The sequence below is a fragment of the Salvelinus namaycush genome, chromosome 30, assembly GCF_016432855.1.
Source record: "Salvelinus namaycush isolate Seneca chromosome 30, SaNama_1.0, whole genome shotgun sequence".
NCBI lineage: Eukaryota > Metazoa > Chordata > Actinopteri > Salmoniformes > Salmonidae > Salvelinus > Salvelinus namaycush.
Window position 1 is genome coordinate 13,079,558 of NC_052336.1, and position 15,916 is coordinate 13,095,473.

The 15,916-nt window shown below is 43.3% G+C and overlaps 1 protein-coding gene across 2 annotated transcripts in view; it reads left to right on the forward strand.

Moving 5' to 3' along the window:
- Positions 1–507: 507 nt before the first annotated feature.
- The window catches only part of LOC120025192 (caprin-1-like), a 28,235-nt gene continuing 12,826 nt past the window's right edge, over positions 508–15,916 (forward strand). The window contains exons 1-6 of one of the 2 annotated variants that reach the window (XM_038969652.1): positions 508–675; positions 1,730–1,864; positions 2,205–2,267; positions 2,489–2,575; positions 2,693–2,931; positions 3,023–3,105. In XM_038969652.1, coding sequence (XP_038825580.1) covers positions 1,730–1,864; positions 2,205–2,267; positions 2,489–2,575; positions 2,693–2,931; positions 3,023–3,105 — 607 coding nt within the window. In that variant the 5' untranslated portion in view covers positions 508–675. The remainder of the gene's footprint in view (positions 676–1,729; positions 1,865–2,204; positions 2,268–2,488; positions 2,576–2,692; positions 2,932–3,022; positions 3,106–15,916) is intronic. The other variant, XM_038969653.1, reaches the window with a different exon arrangement.

Consider the following 15,916-nt stretch of genomic DNA (forward strand, 5'->3'; position numbering starts at 1 on the left):
AATGTGTCACTTTCACGAGGTTGGAGTAATAACATGTGCAACTACTTACGACATTGACTCGAATCTAGTTTGTGCCTTTTAGATTTCGAGAATTAACTAAAGGAAGGTTTTTCCACTTCTCATTCATTGACTTCTCAAGCCCTGCCTGGCCTGGTCTGTTTGGCAAGTGTTCCCGGGAGTTTCGCGATTTTGCGCCTCTGGGTTTAGAAACTGATTATTTCGACGTAATCATTCGATAGATTTGCAAAGGATAATCTATTGTACTTTTCAATGCAGAGAATACTGGTTTAAATAAATTTGGGATTCAGTAAATGGCTTGCAATAAATTTGGGATTCAATACAAATCAACAACTTGCATTGCATAAAAATGCTTACCTAAATCTGTCATACAGCTTCCATAAAAATGTATCTGCAATTAAATTGCAATGTTGAGGATACATTCTAGTTAAATCTGTCAATCTACCAAAATGAACTCAGGCAATTCTAGGACTACCAATGGGGCCTTGCAGCCATCCGACCCTGATCTCGTGTTTCGTTAGCATCTGCCAGCAGTATAGTTCTCGGTGAGGCCGGGGAGGCGGAACACCATTGTCGATACAAAATAACATAAAAGCTACACGAAATATATAGAGCTAAAGCTACGTCAGACGACGAACAAAGACCGATATCCTAAAGGTAAGTGAATGTTGTCAGCATCAAATTCAGAAATAATTTTGCTAGCTATGTTAGCGAGGTAGGCTAGCTAGGCTAGCGTCTGACTAAAGATGTCTAGTTAGCATTGTCCAGTCATCTAATTGATTAAACGGAATCCAAGTTCAGTGACCGCATTTGTTCACATTAGCAAGGTACATTTCAACAAACTAGTGTGATGGCTGTTCATATACATGTATTTTTTCGAATCGCGTTAGCTGACTAGCTAGTTAGTTAGTTGGCTATCGAGTTCTCTCGCATCTAAGTGAATCGCGTAGCCAGCTAGCTAACGCCGGTCTCGGTAATAATGCGAGAAGAAAAGGAAACTAGCTAAATGTAGCCAAGTTAGCCCTGTAGCCGGGTGTGGGTTGTTGTGGGATGGGATTCAAGTTTAAGCCCAATTTGATGACCATCTGTTTTCAAATGGCATAAATGTTATACTTGTGACCATATGTAGGTTGCTGCATAAATAATTGTTTTGTCGGAATTAGTTGTTTATTTGATGCTGATGAGTAGCGTAGCTAACGTTAGGCTTTTATGTAACTTTTATGCGGTTCAATGGACAATGCTCGGCTGACAGTCCCTCGACTCACAAAGGACTTGCAATTTATCCCATTTTTCCCTAATGTGCCTCGTTAGCTTTAGTTTCTTAGCTGGCTAATGGGAACAAATCTGGAACTACTAATGTTAATTAGCAAGGTACTAGCTATTGAATTGTAACGCTAACGTTCCTTGTCTTGAGTTAGCGAACGTTAGCGGTTGACAGAAATCATTCAGCAAACCGACATATCCAAATTGATTCATAGGTCTTTCAGTTTTTTGTCAAGGAACATTTATAAGTAGTACCCAGCGCTTATTTTTTACAGTTATATTAAAATGTCTGTCTCACCACTTGTGATCAACAATGTAATGCCTTTGTTTACAGCACCATTGGCAAACTGTTTTAATCATCAACATATTTCAACCTTTATTGTATTCAATTACAGCCTCAGTGTTGTGGCCTTCACTAATGACTACTACAAATGTTTTGTCTTATCAGATGCCTTCAGCAACAGTTGGCAACAATGCTGTTCAGTCCTCTAGCCCAGAGTTGGGTTCTGGGACACAGTCTGAGGCCATGAAGCAGGTCCTGCAGGTGATAGACAAGAAGGTCCGCAATATGGAAAAGAAAAAGGTAACAATGTTTCCTTTTTTTCATCTAAGCATGCTTTCGGATACCTCCCAAAAAGCATAGGTTGTTTCATGCTTAGTCATTGCTTGAGACCAACTGAGGAGCAATTCTGGATGTCTCGTCTGGGAAGATTGTCTGCCTTATGACCCTGCATTGACTGTCTCAAAGTTGGTAACTAAGATTATGGCTACAGACAAATTTAGACAATCATTAACCTATGACCTTATTTGGCGTTAGAATCACAGCACTTAATAGATGGTATAACCTCAGTTGGTATATTTCTGCTGAAAGAAACTCAGCAGACCTTCTTGTAATCCTTATTAAATGTGCCATATTTCTATAGGGCAAGCTGGATGACTACCAGGCCAAGAAGAATAAAGGTGAACGGTTGAACCAGGATCAGCTGGTACGTACAATTAAGTTCACAATGGTCTGGGTTCACTGGTCTGGGTTGACGTTAGCTCAGGGAACTTCAATTGTGAACTTAATTGTTTAACCTGTTGCATATGTACTATAATCTTTCATTCTTCAGCTTTCCATTGTTTTTATACTGTGGTGTTTGTCGTTTTGATCTATGACACAGCTAACAAAACATTTCATGTTCATTCCCTCTTGTCTCCTCTGTAGGATGCCTTGATCAAGTTCCAGGAAGTAACAAACAACCTGGATTTTGCAAGGGAGTTGCAGAAGAGCTTCCTGTCTTTGGGGCAAGAGGTGAGTTCCCTCAAGGTTTCATTCTGGTCACTATGACCACACTCACTATTTATTAGGTGCTGTTTCTCAGTCACTGTGGCCATAGTGCAGTGACAACTCCTTCCCAATTCCTTGCAGATCCAGAAGGCAGTGAAGAAGTCTGCCCGGAGGGAGCAGCTGCAGCGGGAGGAGACGGAGCAGAGGCGGCTGAAGACTGTTCTGGAGCTGCAGTTCCTGCTTGACCGGCTGGGGGATGAGCAGACGAGGCAGGACCTGGAACAGCCTGCTGCAGGCTCCCCCCTGCTCACCGATGCTAACCTCACCGCACTGGACAATTTCTACAAGCTGGTGGGCCCTGAACGGGACCATGACGTCAGGTACAAACCTTTTGTTTTCGCTCTTTTTTTGATGGAGGAGTGACGTAATATGATGGTAGGCATGTTGTAAATGTCCTTCTCTGTTCTCCAGGTTGACTGACCAGTATGAGGAGGCCTCCCTACACCTATGGGAACTGCTAGAGGGCAGAGACCAGGCTGTGGCAGGAACAACATGTATGTTTCTAACACTTTTGAAGTGGCTCTCATTTGATTTACTCTGTACATGTAAACTTTGGCTTGTTTAATTAGTTACCCACACCCCCATCTGTATACTGAGTATCTTGGGGCTTATCTTAGATTTTGAAAGGAAAGTTTTCTGAGCTGGCTCAACTGGGAGCAGTGTTATGACCAAAGCCCATCCAACCCCTTGAAGCACAAAGGGCATGCTGGACACACAGGCCATGTTAGCAGAACATGTATAAAGGGAAGCTCTTTTCTGTGGTTGGGGTGAACTGGGTTCAAGCCAGTGGGCTTTGAGGGGTAGTGCCAGCCCAGAAACAGGACACCTGTCATTCCACACACTGAGCATCCACCTCCCATATTCCAGAGACAACTTTGCGGTAGATCATATGGCATTGTGGATTATAAATACTTGAGGGTTATTAAAGAGCTTCGAGCAGTGGATCTTGGCTTGGCCTAGTGCTGTGGAATGGGTCACAGCTGTGACTATACCGAGCATATCTAATCAAATTTATTTATTTAACCCTTACATCAGCTGATATCTCAGTGCTGTACAGAAACCCAGCCTAAAACCCCAAACAGCAAGCAATGCAGGTGTAGAAGCACGGTGGCTAGGAAAAACACCCTAGGAAGAAACCTGGAGAGGGACCAGGCTGAGGGGTGGCCATTACTCTTCTGGCTGTGCCGGGTGGAGATTATAACAGAACATGGCCAAGATGTTCAAATGTTCATAAATGACCAGCATGGTCAAATAATAATAATCACGGTAGTTGTCGAAGGTGCAACAAGTCAGCACCTCAGGAGTAAATGTCAATTGGCTTTTCATAGTAAAGACTTAAAGGTTGAGACCGAGTCTGCGTCTCTCACATGGGTAGGTAGACCATTCCATAAAAATGGAGATCTATAGGAGAAAGCCCTGCCTCTAGCTGTTTGCTTAGAAATTCTACGGTCAATTAGGAGGCCTGCATCTTGTGACCGGAGCATACGTGTAGGTATGTACGGCAGGACCAAGTCGGAAAGATGGGTAGGAGCAAGCCCATGTAATGCTTTGTAGGTTAGCAGTAAAACCTTAATCAGCCCTTGCCTTAACAGGAAGCCAGTGTAGCGAGGTTAGCACTGGAGTAATATGATCAAATTTTTTGGTTCTAGTCAGGATTCTAGCAGCCGTATTTAGCACGAACTAAAGTTTATTTAGTGCTTTAGCCGGAAAGTAGAGCATTGCAGTAGTCTAACCTAGAAGTAACAAAATCATGCATTAATTTTTCTGCATCATTTTTGGACAAAGTTTCTGATTTTTTGCAATGTTACGTAGATGGAAAAAAGCTGTCCTTGAAACAGTCTTGATATGTTCCTCCAAAAGAGAGATCAGGGTCCAGAGTAACGCCAAGGTCCTTCAGTTTTATTTGAGACGACTGTACAACCATCAAGATTGTCAGATTCAACAGAAGATCTCTTTGTTTCTTGGGACCTAGAACAAGCATCTCTGTGTTGTCCGAGTTTAAAAGTAGAAAGTTTGCAGCAATCCACTTCCTTATGTCTGAAACACAGGCTTCTAGCGAGGGCAATTTTGGGGCTTCACCATGTTTAGTTGAAATGTACAGCTGTGTGTCATCCGCATAGCAGTGAAAGTTAACATTATGTTTTCGAATGACATCCCCAAGAGGTAAAATACACTGCTCAAAAAAATAAAGGGAACACTTAAACAACACAATGTAACTCCAAGTCAATCACACTTCTGTGAAATCAAACTGTCCACTTAGGAAGCAACACTGATTGACAAATTTCACATGCTCTTGTGTAAATGGAATAGACAACAGGTGGAAATTATAGGCAATTAGCAAGACACCCCCAATAAAGGAGTGGTTCTGCAGGTGGTGACCACAGACCACTTCTCAGTTCCTATGCTTCCTGGCTGATGTTTTGGTCATTTTTGAATGCTGGCGGTGCTTTCACTCTAGTGGTAGCATGAGACGGAGTCTACAACCCACACAAGTGGCTCAGGTAGTGCAGCTCATCCAGGATGGCACATCAATGCGAGCTGTGGCAAGAAGGTTTGCTGTGTCTGTCAGCGTAGTGTCCAGAGCATGGAGGCGCTACCAGGAGACAGGCCAGTACATCAGGAGACGTGGAGGAGGCCGTAGGAGGGCAACAACCCAGCAGCAGGACCACTACCTCCGCCTTTGTGCAAGAAGGAGCAGAAGGAGCACTGCCAGAGCCCTGCAAAATGACCTCCAGCAGGCCACAAATGTGCATGTGTCTGCTCAAACGGTCAGAAACAGACTCCATGAGGGTGGTATGAGGGCCCGACGTCCACAGGTGGGGGTTGTGCTTACAGCCCAACACTGTGCAGGACGTTTGGCATTTGCCACAGAACACCAAGATTGGCAAATTCGCCACTGGCGCTCTGTGCTCTTCACAGATGAAAGCAGGTTCACACTGAGCACATGTGACAGAGTCTGGAGACGCCGTGGAGAACGTTCTGCTGCCTGCAACATCCTCCAGCATGACCGGTTTGGCGGTGGGTCAGTCATGGTGTGGGGTGGCATTTCTTTGGGGGGCCGCACAGCCCTCCATGGGCTCGCCAGAGGTAGCCTGACTGCCATTAGTTACCGAGATGAAATCCTCAGACCCCTTGTGAGACCATATGCTGGTGCGGTTGGCCCTGGGTTCCTCCTAATGCAAGACAATGCTAGACCTCATGTGGCTGGAGTGTCAGCAGTTCCTGCAAGAGGAAGGCATTGATGCTATGGACTGGGCCGCCCGTTCCCCAGACCTGAATCCAATTGAGCACATCTGGGACATCATGTCTCGCTCCATCCACCAACGCCACGTTGCACCACAGACTGTCCAGGAGTTGGCGGAAGCTTTAGTCCAGGTCTGGGAGGAGATCCCTCAGGAGACCATCCGCCACCTCATCAGGAGCATGCCCAGGCGTTGTAGGGAGGTCATACAGGCATGTGGAGGCCACACACACTACTGAGCCTCATTTTGACTTGTTTTAAGGACATTACATCAAAGTTGGATCAGCCTGTAGTGTGGTTTTCCACTTTAATTTTGAGTGTGACTCCAAATCCAGACCTCCATGGGTTGATAAATTTGATTTCCATTGATATTTTTTGTGCTTTTGTTGTCAGCACATTCAACTATGTAAAGAATAAAGTATTTAATAAGAATATTTCATTCATATCTAGGATGTGTTATTTTACTGTTCCCTTTATTTTTTTGAGCAGTGTATATAGTGAAAACAATAGTGGTCCTAAAACGGAATCTTGAGGAACACCGAAATGTACAGTTGATTTGTCAGAGGACAAACCATTCTCAGAGACAAACTGATATCTTTCGGACAGATAAGATCTAAACCAGGCCAGAACTTGTCCGTGTAGACCAATTTGGGTTTCCAATCTCTCCAAAAGAATGTGGTGATTTATGGTATCAAAAGCAGCACTAAGGTCTAGGAGCACGAGGACAGATGCAGAGCCTCGGTCTGATGCCATTAAAAGGTAATTTACCACCTTCACAAATGCAGTCTCAGTGCTATGATGGGGTCTAAAACCAGACTGAAGCATTTCGTATACATTGTTTGTCTTTAGGAAGGCAGTGAGTTGCTGCGCAACAGCTTTTTCTAAAATTTGAGAGGAATGGAAGATTCGATATAGGCCAATAGTTTTTTATATTTTCTTGGTCACGGTTTGGCTTTTTCAAGAGGCTTTATTACTGCCACTTTTAGTGAGTTTGGTACACATCCGGTGGATAGAGCCGTTTATTATGTTCAACATAGGAGGGCCAAGCACAGGAAGCAGCTCTTTCAGTAGTTTAGTTGGAATAGGGTCCAGTATGCAGCTTGAAGGTTTAGAGGCCATGATTATTTTCATCATTGTGTCAAGAGATATAGTACTAAAACACTTGTGTCTCTCTTGATCCTAGGTCCTGGCAGAGTTGTGCAGACTCAGGACAGCTGAGCTTTGGAGGAATATGCAGAATTTATAGAGGAGCTTTCTAATGATCATGATCTTTTCCCCCAAAGAAGTTCACAAATTTATTACTGCTGAAGTGAAAGCTATCCTCTCTTGGGGAATGCTGCTTTTTAGTTAGCTTTGCGACAGTATCAAATACATTTCGGTTTCTTATTTTCCTCAAGTAAGTTGGAAAAATAGGATGATCGAGCAGCAGTGAAGGCTCTTCGATACGGCAAGGTACTGTCTTTCCAAGCTAGTCGGAAGACTTCCAGTTTGGTGTGGCGCCATTTCCGTTCCAATTTTCTGGAAGCTTGCTTCAGCGCTCGGGTATTTTCTGTATACCGGGGAGCTAGTTTCTTATGACAAATGTTTTTAGGGGTGCAACTGCATATAGGGTATTGCGCAAGGTTAACTTGTGTTCCTCAGTTAGGTGGTTAACTGATTTTTTGTCCTCTGACGTCCTTGGGTAGGCAGTCTGGAAGGGCATCAAGGAATCTTTGGGTTGTCTGAGAATTTATAGCATGACTTTTGATGCTCTTTGGTTGGGGTCTGAACAGATTATTTGTTGCGATTGCAAACGTAATAAAATGGTGGTCCGATAGTCCAGGATTATGAGGAAAAACATTAAGATCCACAAAACTAGGTCCAGAGTGACTGTGGCAGTGAGTAGGTCCAGAGACATGTTGGACAAAACCCACTGAGTCGATGATGGCTCCGAAAGGAGTGGGTCTGTGGACTTTTCCATGTGAATATAAAATCACAAAAAATTTGAATATTATATGCTATGACTATAAGGTCCGATGGGAACTCGGTGAGGAACGTTGTATATGGCCCAGGAGGCCTGTAAACAGTAGCTATAAAAAGTGATTGAGTAGGCTGCATAGATTTCCTGACTAGAAGCTCAAAAGACAAACATTTTTTTTTTGTAAATTGAAATTTGCTGTCGTAAATGTTAGCAATGCCTTTGCGGGATGCGCGGGGGATATGGTCACTAGTGTAACCAGGAGGTGAGGCCTCATTTAACACAGTAAATTCATCAGGCTTAAGCCATGTTTCAGTCAGGCCGATCGCATCAAGATTATGATCAGTGATTAGTTCATTGACTATAACTGACTTTGCATAGACCCGGCCTATTGACTAACTCACAAAAGGTTCTGTTACGGATTGGGGACCACTAAACTTAAGTTCATGTTTTATGTATCCCTATATTTCTGTTATTACGGGGCTATCACTCAGTCAAGAGTGCGCGTGTGCAGGAAGTCTAGTCGTTGATGGACCTAGCCTTGAGTGTAATGGCTACCTTGTAGTGTGTTCATATAGTATAGTAAATTTTGTTAAACTGGAACCTTGTCGTTGTGTCATTTCGAGTTAACATTGGTAGCAGAGGATGGTTAATAACTACAATGTGCCACCTCGCTTCAACGAGAAGAGGTCGTACGAAAGTTGGAAAAGTGAACTGGAAATCTGGACACGCGTTACTAATATGGACGCGAAAAAGCAAGCACTTGCAGTGGTATTATCGCTCGAGGGAAGAGCGAGAGATACAGCACTGGAAATATCTGTTGAGGATTTGAACAAGGATGACGGTATAGGAACTTTGATCACAGCACTGGATTCTGTATTTCTTAAAGAAGAGAAAGACCGTGTCTACGAGGCATATTCAAACTTTGACAGTGTTACGAGAGATATTTCGGTTGCAATGACGGACTACATCATTGATTTCGAACAGAGGTACAATAGAATGCCCAAGTACGACATGGTTCTCCCGGATGCAGTGTTAGCTTTCAATTAGCTAGATACTGCCAGTCTAGATGGTAGGGAGAAACAGTTGGCTTTGACTGCTTGTACTGTGCTGACTTTTGCATCTATGAAGTCGGCACTAAAAATAATATTTGGTGAAAAGACGTCTGTCGCGCCAATAACAGATGGAATGCAAGTGAGTGACGCAGCATATTACACGGAGCAGCAGAGAAAAGGCGCCAACAAGTCACGTTCTCAAGACAACCAGAAGAGGGCGCCATTTCCCGGCACAAATCCTTTGGACAAATATGGAAGATCGAAATGTGCTATTTGTCAAAGCACTTACCATTGGGTTAAAGACTGTCCTCATAAAAATGAACAAGTTAAACTAACAGAGGAAAATGTAAACACAGATATAGAGCAGTGTAACATTACACTGTTTTCAAATGAATCTGATACTGAGATTTTTTTATAGTTGAATCCTTAGGATCTGCTGTGATTGATACTGCATGTACACGGACAGTGTGTGGTGCAAAATGGCTTGATATCTATGTCAGTGAACTAAATATGAAAAGTACAAAATATGATTGACACACCAAGCAAAAGAGCTTTCAAATTTGTAGATGGGAGAATTGTCCGTTCTACCAAGCGAGTTAAGATACCAGCAAAAATTGGTCAGACGAAGTGTCACATTGAAACAGAGGTGGTCCCTACAGATATCCCCTTACTATTAAGCAAAGCTTCCCTCAAGAAGGCAGAGGCTGTACTAGACATAAAAAATGACAAGGCAGTGATGTTTAAACAAACCAGTGACTCTTGAACTTACTACCTCAGGCCACTTGTGTAAACATTTTAGACAAAGACATCAGAGTCCATGCAAAAATGAGATTCTGACTGACACAGAGCACATGGAGATTCTGACAGTCACAGAGAACATGAGCACTAAAGAAAAACAAAGTATTGTTAAAGCTTCACAAACCGTTTGGACATGCTACAGTTGACAGACTTCAGAAGTTACTCAGCAGTTCAGGGAGTAATGATGACAAGTACGAAACTGGAAACAAAGTGTACTACAAACGAGTTGACTGTCAAGAGTGGAAAGAACCGGGAGTAGTCATTGGTCAAGATGGTGTGGTGATATTTGTGAGGCACGGAGAATTCATTGTCAGAGTGCATCACTCAAGATTGCGGAAAGTAAATGATCAACAAGATAGAGGGGCTGTAGCTGAGAATCAGTCTCCTAATGAAAATGACAAAAAGGACACGTCTAGTGGCTAGAGGTTTTGAGGAGCTGGCTGCTAAAGATCTCCCAAAAGACTCACCGACATGCGCCTCAGTCACTCAGATTGCTGATGTCAGTGATCTGCCAGAAAAAATGGAAACTTAATTCCATAGACATCAAATCTGGATTTTTGCAGGGAACAGAGCTGTCAAGGGACATTCACATTCGACCTCCGCCTGAAGCTAAAAGCGAAGGAACACTGTGGAAACTAAAAAAGTGTGTGTATGGACTGGCAGATGGATCACTACTGGTACAACAAAGTCAAGGCAACAATGCTGAATACAGGTGGAAAAATGTCACAAGTGGATCCTGCAGTCTTCTATTGGCTTGATCAAGACTGCAATGTGACTGGAGTACTTGCCTGTCATGTTGATGACTTTATCTGGGGTGGCTCAGACCTTTGCTTCAACTGTGATTCCACACCTCAAAGCTGTTTTCTAGGTTGGCCGTGAGGAGCATGATCATACATTTATGTTATGTTGGCATAGTTTGTTACAGTTGATGGAAAAATACTGATGCAACAGGAGAGCTATATCAAGAATCTTCATCCCATCCACATGGATTCTACAAGAGCCGTACATAGGAATTCCTCTCTGTGGAATTGAAGCTGATAAATTGAGGTCAAAGATAGGACAAATTTTATGGGTTGATAGACAGAGTAGACCTGATGTAATGTTTGCAACTTGGCATCTAACACAACACGCCACTGTACAAACCATTCATGAGGCAAACAAAGTTGTTCGTAATCTGAAATCACAAGTGATTTTAAAGTTTCAGCATGTTGGATAAGATGACTCTTTGAAATTAGTTGTCTTCAGAGATGCTTCGCTAGGGAACCTTACAGATGGAGGCACACAAGGTGGACATCTAATTGTGTTAATGGGTGAAGGAGGAAGATTCTCACCTCTCTGTTGGCAGTCAAAAAAGGATCACAAGAGAGCACGTGATGCCGCGGAGCTGAGCAGACGTTGACAAACCAAGCTCTTCAAAGTTATTCTATTATTACCTAAATAACAACGTTGAAACAATATTCTAACATCGGCTGATAAATTGTCAAGTACTTACCTTCCCAAAGAGCCATGGACCTCCGACCGAGAGGCAAGAAAGACGACCAAAACGTCGTTGATTCCCAAGATAACGATAACGCTACAGCTAGCAAGATTAGCATTAGCCCTCATAACTCAAACGACAGTTCCAGACTGTTGCTCTCGGCCTCTTGCGAGCCTGCCGACATGCTGGCTACTCTCCTCCGGGAAATTCAGGATGGTAACAAAGGTCTTTCTATGAAAATCGATAAGAAAACGGCTGAACTCCATTCTTCCATTGACGACCTGAAATCCTCCATGAATGATCTCCTTTTGAGAACGACTGAGGTAGAGTTGCGCATTAGCACAGTTGAAGACACCATCGCTCGACATGACCAGGTCTTGATACAACTGCAAAAGGACAATGCCTACCTCAAAAACAAGGTAGATCAGATGGAGAACCAGAGCAGACGTAGTAATATCCGTGTGGTGGGATTGAAAGAGGACAGCGAGGGCCGTGACCCGGTCCGTTTCTTCACTCAATGGATCCCGGATGTCCTAGGCATAATCAACTTCACCAAGCCACTGGAAATCGAACGCGCCCACAGAACATCAGCGCCGAAACCCCGGCCAGATGAGCCCCCACGGGCCGTCCTGATGAGGTTCCTCCGTTTCCAAGACAGAGAGAAGGTACTGCAACTCGCAAGAGCCAAAGGGGACATCACCATTGATGGCAAGAGGGTCAGCCTTTTCCCGGATATGAGCGCGGATCTCGCAAGACGTCGCAAGCAGTTCAGACCTGCCGCCAAAGCACTGAAGGAGAAGAACATCACCGGCTACCTCATCCACCCTGCGCGGATGAAAGTTCAGTACAAAGGCCGAAGCCATCTCTTCAACACACCGGGAGAAGTGTACACTTTTCTCAAAGAACTGAGCAACGTCTGAGCCAGGACGGTCTCTTTGGGGGATAAGATGCAGTTTGTTTGTTTTCTCTTATCCGGACTGAACCGCTGATATCCTCCGGTCGCTATAATTGATTTGTACATTTTCAACTAACCGTATCTTTCCGGGGTGAGTTCTATATAGAGTATATTTTGGTTTAGTCCATATCACTGGGCGAAGCAAGTAAGTGGGTTTAGGCCCACTGCTTTCCCCCTCATTTATGTTAATCTTTCGAAAAGAGACTCAAGCAGCCCTTACCGTGGGCAGTAAATATTCAGCCATAAATGTCTATTCACAACGTTTGTTTTCAATTTAGAGAGCTCGCAGGTTTTAGTTTATGCCAAGGTTTAGCTAGTAAGAGCAAGATGGAAAGCGAGCAGCAACGTATCTCTACAAGTGTATTCATGTTTGATTGTTGGGATTGTGGTTTTAGTCTAACAATCGGGGTGGGTGGGATTCTTTATTTTTTTTCCCCTTTTTTCTATGTTTATTGTTTCCTTCCTAAAGAGACACAGGTCACTTCTGTGTTCAAACCAAAGTTGAAACATTTCCTAACTATCTACATATGATAGATTTCCATTCAGTTACATATTTGAAACCCAACTATGCTTAATCCACTAAAATATGTCACATTCAACGTAAAAGGTCTTAACAGCCCGATTAAAAGGAAGAGAGTCTCATACCTTAAATGAAAGGCTGACATTGTGTTTTTACAAGAAACACATCTTACAGCCAGTGAACACAAGAAATTGAAGAGGGAATGGGTAGGACAAGTTTTTGCGTCCTCTTTTAACTCCAAAGCAAGAGGAACTGCAATTTTGATAAGTAGACACATCCCCTTCTGCGTCAACAACACCATCTCTGATCCCTCTGGCAGGTTTGTTTTGGTGCAGGGGCATATGTTTTCAGAGTCTTGGACCCTATTGAATATCTATGCTCCTAACTTCGATGACCATATGTTTATTCAGAATGTCTTCCTTCAGGTTGCTCAAGCACCACCAGGATGGTTACTGGTTGGAGGAGATTTTAATTTTTGTTTAGATACAGTTCTTGGTAGGTCCTCTGATAAACCCTCACTTCTTACCAAAGCCAGCAAGCTCACCATGTCATTCATGAAAGATCTCAATTTACTAGACATCTGGAGACAGTTGCACCCACAGGATAGGGACTACTCTTTTTATTCACACCCACACAAGACACACACACACGCATAGATAACTTTTTACTGTCGACACAACTGTTTCATAGTGTTAGATGTCGAGTATCTCCCCAGATTACATAGTGACCATTCTCCCCTGGTATTATCAATCTCCATTCCTACCAAGGTAAATGGAGCATATAGATGGAGACTAAATTCTACACTCCTAAAGCAACCTGAATTTTGTGCATTCATCAAAGAGCAGATCAATATTTTCACTTTGACAAACAAACCCTCCGCTCCTGACAGTTTCATTCTTTGGGACACATTGAAGGCCTATCTGAGGGGACAGATCATTTCCTATACTAAAGGGCTGAAGAGAAAACACAGTGCGGAACTGAGTGCCCTTGAATCTGAAATCTCAGAGCTAGAGAGAACCTACCAAAGAGGCCCGACTAAAGATCTATACAGGCTTTTGGTAAATAAAAAACTGAAATATAATATTCTGAACACATATCAAGCTGAGAGGGCCATCACTAAATCAAAACAGCGTTATTACGAGCTTGGAGAGAAAGCTCACAAATTATTGGCATGGCAACTGAAAGCAGAGGAAAGTAAGAGGACAATTAATGCTATAGAAACTCTTACTAATGAGATCTTTCGACCCTACTGAAATTAATAATACTTTTAAGAAATACTATGAAGACCTCTACACTTCCCAATCAAGCGATGATCTATCAGAGATCAACTCCTTTCTCTCCTCTCTCAACCTCCCATGCCTGTCAGGGGAAGACAGCGAGCGCCTGAGTGAACACTTCTCAGTTCCTGAATTGTTGGAGGCCATTAAATCCTTACCTTCTAATAAATCTCCTGGGGAGGATGGCTTCCCTCCAGAGTTCTATAAAGAATTTAGGGAGCTGTTGGTCCCCTACCTTATGGAGGTACTTAAAAAAGCCAGGGAAGACAACTGCTTTCCAGAGTCTTTCTCTCAAGCAGTGATTACTGTAATTCACAAGAAAGGGAAAAATTCACTAAAGTGCGCCTCCATATAGACCAATCTCTCTTCTTAACACAGATTGTAAACTGGTCACCAAGATGCTATCTAAGAGACTGGAGTCATGTCTTCCCCTGTTGGTCAACCCAGATCAGACTGGCTTCATAATTAATAGATTGTCCTCCAATAATCTCAGAAGGTTCTTTGATATAATTCACCTTGCTAACAAAAACAAAATACCTAGTGTCGCAGTCTCCCTTGACGCTGAAAAGGCCTTTGATAGGGTTGAATGGCCATACCTCTTTCGCGTCTTGGAAAAGTTTGGTTTAGGTACCGTGTTTGTAAATTTGATAAAATCACTACAAATCTCCTAAAGCTAGGATTGCTACCAATGGGATTACTTCCTCCTCTTTCCCTCTCTATAGGGGGAACAGACAAGGTTGCCCAATTAGCCCCCACCTCTTTGCCCTCGCCATCGAACCGTTGGCTGAGGCTATTAGAACGTGCCCTGACATACATGGCTTTGAGGTGGGCCCCCATACCCATAAATTATCACTCTTTGCGGACGACCTTATCTTATTTCTAACAAACCCAGAACACTCCCTCTCTCACTTGCAGATCCTACTACAGTGTTATAGTTCTTTCTCTGGATATAAGGTCAATTTAGATAAAAGCGAAATCTTACCGTTGTCTGTCTTTGACCATCAAGCACAAGTTTCCTTTTAGATGGTCGCCTATGGGCTTCACATATTTGGGCATAATGGTGGATGGTAACCTGAACAACCTCTATAAACTCAATCTGGCGAGTTTGTTGCAAAAGGTGGAGGGTGACCTTTGTAAATGGATGGACTTACCTCTCACTCTACTGGGTAGAATCAATGTAATTAAAATGAATGTCCTGCCCAGATTTCTATATCTGTTTCAATCTCTCCCTATCCCTGTTCCCGCAGCATTCTTTTCCTCTCTCGACAAGATGACCAGACGGTTTATCTGGCACGGCAAAACCCCTAGGGTTGGCCTGGATAAACTGACCCTGGATTATAGTCAAGGGGGCTTAAACCTCCCCAATTTTAGAATGTACTACTGGGCAGCACAGTCTAGGTTTCTGGCTCAGAGGTTTGACAAGGGTCCCTCTCCCTCATGGTTGAACATTGAAAAGCTTAAATGATGACACTGGGGCAGAATTGTTTTACAAATGGGACAGAAAATCTATAAAAACCATCACAGACAACCCTTTAATCATACATTCTGTCCTGGCATGGTGCAAACTGCATGAGCTGTTCGGACGAGGGGGATTCCTTTCCCCTAAAACCCCTTTATGGAACAATAGATTGATTCCTATGTTTTTCCAGAATAGTAACTTTAGACCATGGTCTGATAAGGGGATCACTCTTCTGGAACATTGTTACGAGGAGGGAGTTCTTATGTCTTTTGATCAGCTGAAACAGAAATACCACTTGCCTAACAGGGACTTCTTTAGCTACCTACAACTACGAAACTTTAGGGTGTCTCTCAAGGGACAATGGAACCTACCTAAGATGTCACCTATTGAACAACTCTGCCACGCAGACCAACCACTGTTCAAGACCATTTCCCGTGTTTACGATGCTCTTATGTCAGGACTAACACTGCCTGGGCTAGATAAACCCCGACTTAGATGGGGAAAAAGATCTGGGTATTGATCTTGATGAGGGTCTATGGAGTGACCTATGCAGGGATGGTGTTACA